The sequence below is a fragment of the Semicossyphus pulcher genome, unplaced genomic scaffold (genome assembly GCF_022749685.1).
Source record: "Semicossyphus pulcher isolate SPU_LCO1_2020_fin unplaced genomic scaffold, fSemPul1.0.p SCAF_11, whole genome shotgun sequence".
Lineage (NCBI taxonomy): Eukaryota > Metazoa > Chordata > Actinopteri > Labriformes > Labridae > Semicossyphus > Semicossyphus pulcher.
The window spans coordinates 30,152,501-30,163,538 of record NW_027211615.1 but is presented as its reverse complement, the minus strand read 5'-3'; the positions used below and the strand labels follow the sequence as shown (position 1 = coordinate 30,163,538).

Sequence of the window (11,038 nt, the reverse complement as noted above, 5' to 3'; positions counted from 1 at the left end):
TGCTCTTTTTGATTCCTCCCTTTATCCTTTCTTCTGTCCTTCTTTCCTTTAGGTTTACTGGCGAAGCACTTTAAACCAATGATCCTAAAATGATTTTAAAAAACAAAAGTCAAAAGAATAATCACAAAACAATGTTACAATTTCATTTAGCGGACACTTTTGTCCAAAGCGACGTACATCTGAGAGTTAATACAACACAAGCAACATAGTAATAATATATACATACACATATAAATGTACACAGATATTCGTGTAAAATATACACACATAAAGTGCAGTATAAACTCATGTTCTCTTTTGATAGCAGCATGTTTTAAGAAATGTTTAAATGAAAAAGTTTTTAATATTTTTTTTTTGGTTGAATTTTTAGTTTAAAAAAAGTCTTTTTTTTACCTGTAGCTTTTTGTTGTTTCTTTATTTTCATTTTCTTCTTCTCTGGCAGAATTTGGTGCGGGAAGGCGGAACTTTAGTTCAAAGCGGTTGTACTACACGGAGAGATTTCAACAGCAGCCGGAAGTGACGTTAAAGCCAAACTTGTGGATACGCGCGTAGAAGCTAAAGCAGTAATGAATTGAGTTGTTTATATGAAAGGTTTGTCGGGTTTATTAAAGTAAACATGGCGGCTAAACGTAAATCTGACATCACGGTTCCTGCGGAGGAAAGTGACCAGCTGCTCATCCGCCCGCTGTGAGTTTAGATTAAACTTCGATCTTCTTTCTAGCAGCTAGCATCGAGGTCTGCTGCTCTCTCACCAAACTCCATTCATAAAAAGCCTTATTTAGTAGAGCCTCTGGATCACCAAAGACAAAAACCTTGTTAAGTTTCACTTTTTAGAGTTAAACAAATTCTTAGAGTCCACTAGTCATGTCGGTTTAAACCAAATCTACCGAACAGATATTATTTACAAAGGTTTTCAACTTGTAACTCACAATTTACAGTGAGTTTCTTCCATCAACGAAACTTTGATTAAAACTGAATTCAGGTGCTTATCAGTGGAGTCTTTCGGGTTACATAATTTAATCAGTTTATAAAGTGAGATTACTCAGAACTGGCACGTCATTGCAACTTTGCAAGTGTGTTTTAAGCATTTAAGTGTGTTTTAAAATGCCTATTTTTCAAATGGTGTTTGGCTTAGGGGTTAGAGTGCATCCGGCATTGGCAGTCCGCAGTTAAATGCATGCTTGCAGCTCCTCTTGAGTTATCATTTAATCTGATGAGTTTGATAACTACATTTTTAAAGCTAATGTTACTAGTGATGAGAATTCCATCATTTGGCTCAGCTCAGTATTTAAACTCAAAAACCTACATACAGTGATTGTGATTGCTGTCTTATTTGTTTTGTTAATATCAGGTCAGGATCAATGATTACAAAGTGGGTTATGTCAAGAAATCCAGTCCCAGCTGTCTACCTAAAATAACACAGTAAATAATATAGTTGTTGCATAATAAAACATTTTCTGTTCTCTGGCTGATCTCTTAGAGGCATCTCATTCGCATCCAACACATCACTAAAGCTTTAAATCTTTAACCTTAAACCTCTGGATGTGAGTGAGACAGTCAGGTGACGGTCTCTCTGTGTGTTTGTGTGCAGAGGAGCAGGACAGGAGGTGGGACGATCATGCATCATCCTGGAGTTCAAAGGAAGAAAGATTATGGTTTGTTTTCATCTCATCAGAGTTAAACTTTAACATGTGTCTATGCGCAGGGTCGCCTCGGTGTGTGAAACGTGTGTGTTTGTGTTTTAGTTGGACTGTGGGATCCATCCTGGTCTGGAGGGAATGGACGCGCTGCCGTACATCGATCTGATCGACCCGGCTGAAATCGACCTGCTGCTCATCAGCCAGTGAGTCCAGGAGATAATTCATTTATTATGAATTTCTTAAACTTCTTGTTGACAGTTTGATGAGGAGTTTTAATGCTGATGTGGATATTTGAGTTTTGAAAACCTGATGGTTTTATGCTGGATGTATGTAGTGAGCAAAAACTCTTAAAGAGTGCGACTATATTTGTCACTTTCTCAAAATGTCAACGTCAAAATTCTGTTGTGCAAATACAAATGAAGGCGTGATGAAGAAGTTCCTCTGACGTCCCTGCTCCCTCCCTCAGCTTCCACCTGGATCACTGCGGAGCTCTGCCCTGGTTCCTGCAGAAGACCAGCTTTAAAGGACGCACCTTCATGACTCACGCCACCAAAGCCATCTATCGCTGGCTGCTGTCCGACTACGTCAAAGTCAGGTAGGACTACATCACAGTCAGGTAGGACTACATCACAGTCAGGTGGGACTACGTCAGAGCCAGGTAGGACTATTAAAAGTCAGGTAGGGCTGTGTCAGAGTCAGGTAGGACTGTTAAAAGTCAGGTAGGACTACATCACAGTCAGGTGGGACTACGTCAGAGCCAGGTAGGACTGTTAAAAGTCAGGTAGGACTGTGTCAGAGTCAGGTAGGACTACAAGTTAGCATACATACTGGCGTGAGTTTAAAGATGAGTGTAAATTGTAAACCAGGTCAGTATTTGGTGTAAATGTTTTCTGTGTATTTCATGTGTAGTGATGCTGCAGTGGTTATATCATCTGTGTTCATATAAAGTATTACATGGCAGTATAACAGTGTATTTATATGAAGTGTAGTGATGCAGGGCTGTGATGTTTGCTGCAGTAACATCTCGGCAGACGACATGCTGTACACGGAGACAGACCTGGAGGAGAGCATGGAGAAGATCGAGACCATCAACTTCCACGAGGTGAAGGAAGTGGCCGGCATCAAGTTCTGGTGTTACCACGCCGGTCACGTGCTCGGAGCCGCCATGTTCATGATCGAGATCGCCGGAGTCAAGGTCGGTCCAAACCATGGAGTCCTCGTGTTCTTCTGACTTCTTTTTCCGGCTCTCAGCTGCTCACAGTCTGATCCTCTGGCTTCTCCTCTCAGCGGAGGTCACATGACTGTTTCTGTCACAGCTGTGATTTCTGCACACGTTTGATCTTCACCTGCAGTTTTTGTCAATGTTCTTTATTCCAAAATGTTCAATGGTTTGTTTCAGATCATAAAAACAATATAAGAATGACAAAACTAACACTGTTGTGTGTGTGTGTGTGTGTGTGTGTGTGTGTGTGTGTGTGTGTGTGTGTGTAGTTGTTGTACACAGGGGACTTCTCCCGTCAGGAGGACAGACATCTGATGGCGGCAGAGATCCCGAGCGTCAAACCGGACATCCTCATCACTGTGAGTGCAGCTGCACAGATTCTCTTCATTTAAAGGACCAATACGTAACGTTGACCGCTAGCGTCTCGTAGCTCACGCTCACTTCCTGTGTCTCTCAATAACTTGCTCCACCACCCACACCCTGATGACATATCATGGCCATTTTCTGATAAATTCCAGTAAATATATTACATGTTGTTCCTTTAAACTCTATTTAAAGGCCTTATTTAAATTCAGTGTGTCTTAAACTGTCTGTCTGTCTGTCTGTCTGTCAGGAGTCCACGTACGGGACACACATCCACGAGAAGCGCGAGGAGCGCGAGGCTCGTTTCTGTAACACGGTCCACGACATCGTGAACAGGGAGGGCCGCTGTCTGATCCCCGTCTTCGCTCTGGGACGAGCCCAGGAGCTGCTCCTCATCCTGGGTGAGAGGGCGCGGCGCTGTGGGCCTCTGGGTCGTTCATTTCACATAAACCTGTTTATGAGTTAAAGACACTCAGACCAACATCACATGTTTGATCGGTGGTTTAACCCTCTGGTACCCGTACCGCCCAGGAGCACCAGAGTTTAAGTGACATTTGTTATTTTGTCTGGTGTTTTTTTTCTGTGTACAAAGCTCCAAATGCCACATGTTTGGCATCACATCAAACAGGAAGTTGTTTTTGTAGTGAAAGCAACGTAATGTCAGTTTCTTTCTGATGTGGAGGTAGAGCTGACTGCAGCAACATTTCTGATGTTACTGGTGTCTACAGGGTTAAAATTAACTGTACATGTCTTTACAATGCAAGAAAGGCTGCAGAATAAGTTTTTATCCTGATCACCTGTTTGATATATGTGTTCTGTGTGTGTGTGTGTGTGTGTGTGTGTGTGTGTGTGTGTGCATGTGTGTGTTCTGTGTGTGTGTGTACATTAGACGAGTACTGGCAGAACCACCCGGAGCTCCACGACATCCCAATCTACTACGCCTCGTCTCTGGCCAGGAAGTGCATGGCCGTCTACCAGACTTACATCAACGCCATGAACGACAAGATCCGCAAGGCCATCAACATCAACAACCCCTTCGTCTTCAAGCACATCAGCAACCTCAAGGTCAGTGAGCGCGCTCAGTAGGCTGCCCTGTCCGTGGAAAGTCACAGGTTTGATCCCTGTTACAGTGTTCAAAGTTTTCTTGTGTGTTTCAGAGCATGGATCACTTTGACGACATCGGCCCCAGCGTGGTGATGGCGTCTCCTGGCATGATGCAGAGCGGCCTGTCCAGAGAGCTGTTTGAGAGCTGGTGCACCGACAAGAGGAACGGAGTCATCATCGCCGGGTACTGTGTGGAGGGAACGCTCGCCAAGGTGGGATTTCATATTCAGTCATTTATACTTCTAAACCTGGGCAATTTTACCTGGCAGAAAACGCAGGAGTTGCCTGTTCTACGTTGCCTCAATCAGTGATATTGCTTGTGTCATTGTGTGACTTCTGTGTTTGTTATGTGTAGATCTGATCCAAAACAACACAATAACAAGAACATAACTATCCAGTCAAGGCTGGGGTAGAGCCGCAGCTGCTGTGTCCTGTGAGCTTAAATCAGTGTTTTTCTGAATGGAGTCTGGTGTGTGTGCAGAGAGCGATGTAACGTCTGTGTGTGGTTAAAACAATCATCTTCCTCTGTAACAAAAAGGTCTATCTCTGTAGGGATCCTTTCTGTCATGTTGTCACACACTTAGAATAACAATCTGAGCCTGTCAGTGGAAACAACAAGAACTTTTAGTGGACGACCTTTGACCCATCAAGGATTACGTTGCAGCCATTACAGCCTGTTTCATGGCTGGTTGAAGAAATCTGTGTTTTGGGAGTAAAGAATTCCCACTCCATTCTTCGTCCATGTAGCTGCACAACAAGGCGTCTGGTTGACTCAGAACAGTGTTATAATTCACAGTGTTTGTTTTGCAGCACATCATGACGGAGCCGGATGAGATCGCCACCATGTCCGGTCAGAAGCTCCCTCTGAAGATGTCTGTGGACTACATCTCCTTCTCTGCTCACACCGACTACCAGCAGACCAGCGAGTTCATCAGGGCGCTCAAACCTCCGCACGTGGTACGACTCAAACACACGTGGACACAAGGATACACAACATGTAAACAACAAAGCAACTAAAATGATGAAGCTATTCAAGCAAACGTTCACAACTTTCTGAATCTGTTTTTCTATCTTAAATTACGTAAGAACCCTGTTCAATAAACCTTCGAGTGCAGACTGTGGATTTCTGTCCTCCATCACTTAAAAGAGATTTGTTAATGATCAGTTTGAACAGGGAAAATATGACACAAAGAAAACGTACAACCTGATGATTGTTTTCAGACATACCTGAATCACTCAGAACGTTTCCTTAAAGAGAAACTTTAAGTAAGTCGGACTGATTCGCCCCGTCAGCTTCTAACCGTCCTGCACATGAACAAACATCGAAGCACGAACAGACATTCTGGGAGCTCTGTCAGTGTTACTGATGCAGCTGTCGCAGGGTTGCGCTGTTGTTGTTGTTTCCTGCAAAGTTCTGTTCACACACAGAGCGCTAATGTTGTTACCATTAGCATGTTAGCATAACATGAGTGCGCTGGCATTTTGGAGGTTTCATGCAGACTTCACCAGCTACATGTGTGAATGGGTTTTGTTCTTGTGTGTTCAGATTCTGGTCCACGGTGAGCAGAACGAGATGGCCCGTCTGAAAGCGGCTCTGATCCGCGAGTACGAAGACAACGACGAGGTCGACATCGAAGTCCACAACCCCAAAAACACTGAGGCCGTCACGCTCAACTTCAGAGGAGAGAAACTGGCGAAGGTCGGTCTGAATCCACAAAATAAACACACCTAACAGGAGGTTTACAGAACAGGGCTTCACAGCTGTGTGTTTTCATCTTGTCATTGGTTGTACGGCCCTGTTAACTCCCAGCATGCTCTGCTGCAGGTGATGGGCTCCCTGACTGACAGGAAGTGTGTTCAGGGTCAGAGGGTCTCGGGGATCCTCATCAAACGAAACTTCAACTATCACATCGTGACGCCCTCCGACCTCTCCAGTCAGTAACACCGTCTGTGTGTGTGTGTGTGTGTGTGTTCTTGTTTGTCTATCTTTGTGGGGACGATGTTGTTAAACGGTCACACTGAGGACCGTGCTGCTTTGTGAGGACATTTTGGTTTCCCCTCATTGTTTCCGATGATTTAAGCTTCAGGCTGTGATGCTTCAGGTTATTTCTTTCAGTGCAGGTCCTCACAAGTACACAAAGCTTATCTAAGAAGCTAAAGTTCTAACTAGGAGAGAAGGTGGTTCATTAAAGTGTCAAAGGAGTAGTAATTAAACTTCAGAATACCTTGAACACATCCCTGTGTGTTGTGTTCGGGTACTGTGGGTTTATTGAGTGTTTGTTGACTGTGCTGTCGTCCTCTTTGTTCAGACTACACAGATCTGTCTATGGGCACAGTGACACAGTCTCAGGCCATCCCGTACACCGGACCCATCTCCCTGCTGGTCAGCCAGCTCCGCAGCCTCACAGGTGGGTCCCATTTTCTTAAGTTCATTTATGTATCATTTTTTAGGAATGCTCCCGAAACATTCCTAATAAAGGTTTTCTAGTTTTTCTTTTTCTAGATCTTTTGTTGTATTCTTATTGTTGTGTGTCTTCAGGAGACGTGGAGCAGGTGGAAGGTGCAGAAAAGATCACCTTGCGGATCTTTAAGAGCATCACACTGGTTCATGAGGCGGGCATGGTGCTGCTGGAGGTCAGACACACAAACTCTGTCAAACCGTCTTTTTGTTTCTTTAATGTCTCACACAAACATTCAAACCCTCCAAGAACAACTTTATTCTTCCGTTTTTTAAAGACATGTCACTTGTCGTTTAGTTTTAAAGCTAATGGAAGTTTTTCCTTTGTTCTCTTGCAGCTTTAGTTCATCACATGTTGTTAGTACCACGTTTAGAGGCTACAGTCAAATGCTAACAGCACCTTGCTAACAAGCTCACTGTGACAATGCTAACAAGAGTAGTTTAACAAATCTAGCTGGAGTTTTCAAACATCACTAACTAATATAATGAAACTATAAATAATCAAATAAAATCTATCAACGTAAAAAAAACATAATGTGATGAGAAACATGAATTTAATTCACTTTATGAAACCCGACTGAGCTCGAAACACAGATGAAAACAGAGTTATCCTTAACCTAATGCTAACGTGCTGCTAATGTTTAGCAGGTTTACCACATTCACCATCACAGTTTAGCGTGTTAGCATGCTAACTTTACCCACTTACCTACTCTGTAAACCAGCAGACATTATCTTATAGTCATGCTGCCAGACTAAAAACATACAACAGTTTTTTTTAAAGGTGTTTTTAATCTGACCTTTTTCGTCTTCAGTGGCTCGCCAACCCGCTCAACGACATGTACGCTGACGTGGTCGCTACGGTGGTCCTGGAGGTCCAGTCCAACCCAAACGCCCAGAAATGTCAGTAAACAAACAACCTGCTTTTTTTCTAAAGACTGACTGAAGGAAACGAGTCTCTAACGTTTGTTTGTTTGTTTGTTTGTTTGTTTGTTTCAGTTCTTGAAGGCAAGAAAGAAATGTTCGACATGGACGTGTTTGTGGAGAGACTGATGCTCATGCTGCAGTAAGTACAGGTCACACACCTGGTGGGCGCTTGTTTAACTCCGCCTGCAGAGCCAGTCGGGTGGAGTCTGACTTCATCAACACAACAACAAGAGAGCTTCAGCTGGCTTTAAAGTCAAACTAGTCTCTCTCCACAGATCATAATTTCTCCACTTTAAACCCCATTTTAAATCTGTTCTAATTTAAACCTATTTGACTGCACTGAGTTTTCAAAATAAGAGCGTATCAAAGTGGTTATAGCGTGAGGAGATGTGGAGGATCGGACGGCCTGTGACGGAGACATCAGGCCAGCAGACTCACACTGTTGCTGTTTCCTGTTGCAGCGACATGTTCGGGGACGACTGCGTTAACTTCAAAGACGGTACAGACTTGAGTGTGACGGTGGACGGAGTCACCGCCTTCATCGACACGGAAACCAGAGTGAGTACAACATGCAGAACACAAAGTGTGTGAGCAGAGTGCAAAAGTATTGTTTTCATCTGCAACAGAAATAAAGTTTCTACTTTGGTGTTTTTGCTTAAAGTGACAAAATTTCTTCTGTTTCATATCCTTAAAATCTGCCTGAACCTGCCTGCATGTTTCGATGTGTTACACCTGACGTGACAAAGTAGTGACATCATCAGAAATGTTAATCTTAATGATTCGGACGGTGCCTCCGTTCAGCTTCATGCTGCCAGACAGGAAACGCTCTGTCTGTTCGGGTTTTTATTTTAACTGTGAACAGGATTATGGAAACAACCATCTCATCAAAACTAAATATAATCCAGCAGCTCAGAGTGGCAGCACTCTGTTTGACCTCTGACCTCTGTCTCGTCCTGCAGGCGGTGTCGTGCACAGAGGACGAGTCTCTGAGGGAAATGGTGGAGGTCGCTGTTCACCGGCTCTACGACGCCCTCAGCCCCACCTGTGATGTCAGTAGCCGGGAGCGGCGGCCACCTGTCAGTGATGTCGTCAGTGATGTCGTCAGTGATGTCGTCAGTGATGTCGTCAGTGATGTCGTCAGTGATGTCATCAGCGTGCAGAGCGAGATGATGATGAAGACCTGATGTGACAGTTTGATGTGAAACCTTTTTCTGTTTTCGTTCTTTAACAAAGACCAACTCTTTGTTTCAAACTGATTCCAAAGGAATCTCTCCTTTTCTACTCGACGCGTCTGAAACTGAAAATAAACGTTTGTCCAGTGAGAACGAGTCTGTTTCCTCCACCGCGTGTTCACCGAGACTTTAGAGACGTTTTATTTCTTTGTGTTCTGAAAATGAATCCTGATTTAGACAAAGACGGTCCTGACTGACTTTATCATCCGTCAATCTGAGCAGAAGCTTCTGGATTATTTTACTGTCTTTAAACAGGAGAGGCTAAAGGAGGGAAGAAATCAGGAGGGTCATCGGGCCGTACTTCAAGCTAAAGCAACACATCTAAAAACCTGTTAGCTTCTGTTAGCAGCTAAAGTTAGCATCCTTTCACCTTCCTAGCGTAGTAATAGTTTAACGAAATAGACAGGAAGGGGAAAGGATGCTAGCTGGCTGAAGGTCACGTCGTCTGGGAGTTGTTGGAATGCTAAATGCTAGTTGTTGTGACTTAGCTCTCCCGTGAGTTCACAAATGTTTTAATAACTCGTTAGCTTCTGAATGCTAAGTCATGACAGCTAGCGTGTGGTGAAAAGAAAGAGTTTTTAAAAAATGATTCAACAATAACTTTATTTGTCACCAGAGTTCAGAAACCGACAGGAAACATTTTATTTTGAAAAGCAGACTGACGGGCAGGTAAACGCATGACTATAAAACATAATACCTTTAACAGTAACGCGACATGTTTAACAGAATACACGCACATTTAACACAACATGAGAAATACTGATTTGCATTTGAATACCAGCGAGGAAGAAAGGCACTGATGGTCGTTGAGACAACAAATATGAGAACAGAAAGATGCTTTACATAAAACACCAACAGGTACCAAAGAGTGAGCGGAGTGAGACAGTCGTAAATATGTCACTTTATTCAGCGAAGCTTGTTTTAGACTAACTAACTGTATGTACAATAACTCACTAACACTTCTCTGACAGCAAGGACGCAGGACGAGCGGTTGTGACGCAAATTAACTGAAACACATCAAGCTGATTTATCTTTAGTTTATTGTTGCTCGGTGCAAAAAGAGTTTGCGCCGTTTTCTCCTCTTCCATCACTAATCTACAGGAAACGCCCGTCTGACATCACATCAGAGCAGCTGTTCATCAGAGCACAGAGCGACCTGGGCTCCGTTTCAGAAAGGAGGTTCAGCAGACCCTCAGTGTAACCCCGGACTGTGGTTTGACTGACTCTGAGCTGATCAGACACGCGCGAGACGGGCTGAATGAATGAGGAAGTCGAATGAGGGTTTTATATGCTCCCTGCTCCCGACCAGGTCAGGGTCACAGACTCAGTTACCATAGTAACCAACTCAGAGTTAGAGTTACCTCTCTTTCTGAAATGGCAAACCCGAGGTTTCCCTCATGTCAGGGTTAACAAAGCCGGGGTTTCACTAAACCCGCCTTCTGAAACCGACCCCGGGTATAATTCCATATTTCCAAAATCACAATAAATATCGCAGAACAAGAAATGATCACAATGTCAGTTTGCAGCCCTAACTGTCATAATAAAAAAATAAATAACATATATTCTGTTTTATTTAGAAATTACAAAATTAGCATTTGTCCTCTTTGATTGATCTGCGTATTAATGTTTCATCTTAAATACACGAGAAAACCATCAATGTTTCCGTCAACGTAGTTCCAGTTTATCAAAAGTTGTATTTTGGACCAACGAGGAGTTAAAACATTCCTCTACACTCTCTGGATCCTGGACCTGAGTCTCTTTTCTTATTTAGAAGTGGCTCACATATATTTCCTGCTGATCAGTTCATCACATTATTGCTGCAGCGCTCATTTCATTAAAGTTTGTTTGGCTTCTGTAGCAGATGTTTCAGACACCCGCTGGCTTTAGGAGAGAAATCCGGACATGAATATTTCTTTACTGCTGTTTGTAACGTTAAGAGAAGCTCAGATGGTTTTCAGTAAGGCACTGACTCTGTCAGTGTTTATGGTTCGATTCCCGGGCGGACTTTAACTGAGTCTTTGAATGTAAACAGATCTTCACACAAAGGTTTGTGTGTTTGAGGGTCGACTGGGCGATCGTATTCAAACAGGAAACT

The 11,038-nt window shown here is 43.3% G+C and overlaps 2 protein-coding genes across 5 annotated transcripts in view; one reads left to right on the top strand and one right to left on the bottom strand.

Moving 5' to 3' along the window:
• Positions 1-516: 516 nt before the first annotated feature.
• Positions 517-9,026, top strand: LOC138585155 (cleavage and polyadenylation specificity factor subunit 3-like). Of its 2 annotated transcripts, none has more exons than XM_069657429.1 (18): positions 517-687; positions 1,592-1,655; positions 1,746-1,843; positions 2,107-2,235; positions 2,658-2,835; positions 3,132-3,221; positions 3,476-3,626; positions 4,115-4,290; positions 4,383-4,541; positions 5,140-5,286; positions 5,876-6,028; positions 6,155-6,263; positions 6,639-6,737; positions 6,872-6,963; positions 7,600-7,687; positions 7,784-7,850; positions 8,173-8,269; positions 8,671-9,026. In XM_069657429.1, exons 1-18 carry the CDS (start codon positions 617-619, stop codon positions 8,893-8,895), a joined length of 2,193 nt encoding a protein of 730 aa, XP_069513530.1. In that variant the 5' UTR covers positions 517-616; the 3' UTR covers positions 8,896-9,026. The 2 variants fall into 2 exon arrangements, with proteins under 2 accessions (XP_069513530.1, XP_069513529.1); XM_069657428.1 differs by having other exon boundaries at positions 6,869-6,963.
• A 523-nt stretch (positions 9,027-9,549) lies between these two features.
• Positions 9,550-11,038, bottom strand: part of adam17b (ADAM metallopeptidase domain 17b) — a 9,713-nt gene continuing 8,224 nt past the window's right edge. For all 3 annotated transcript variants that reach the window (XM_069657424.1, XM_069657426.1, XM_069657425.1), the window contains exon 18: positions 9,550-11,038. This exon is cut by the window's right edge and continues 927 nt beyond it. The gene's annotated coding sequence lies outside the window, so the exon portion shown is untranslated.

Bases quoted from the DNA above. Each gene is read 5' to 3' on its own strand.
- LOC138585155 (XM_069657428.1), top strand. From the start codon at position 617: ATGGCGGCTAAACGTAAATCTGACATCACGGTTCCTGCGGAGGAAAGT. The intron at 1,656-1,745 runs GTTTGTTTTCAT...TTTGTGTTTTAG, and splicing joins TCAAAGGAAGAAAGATTATG to TTGGACTGTGGGATCCATCC. The intron at 5,287-5,875 runs GTACGACTCAAA...TTGTGTGTTCAG, and splicing joins CGCTCAAACCTCCGCACGTG to ATTCTGGTCCACGGTGAGCA.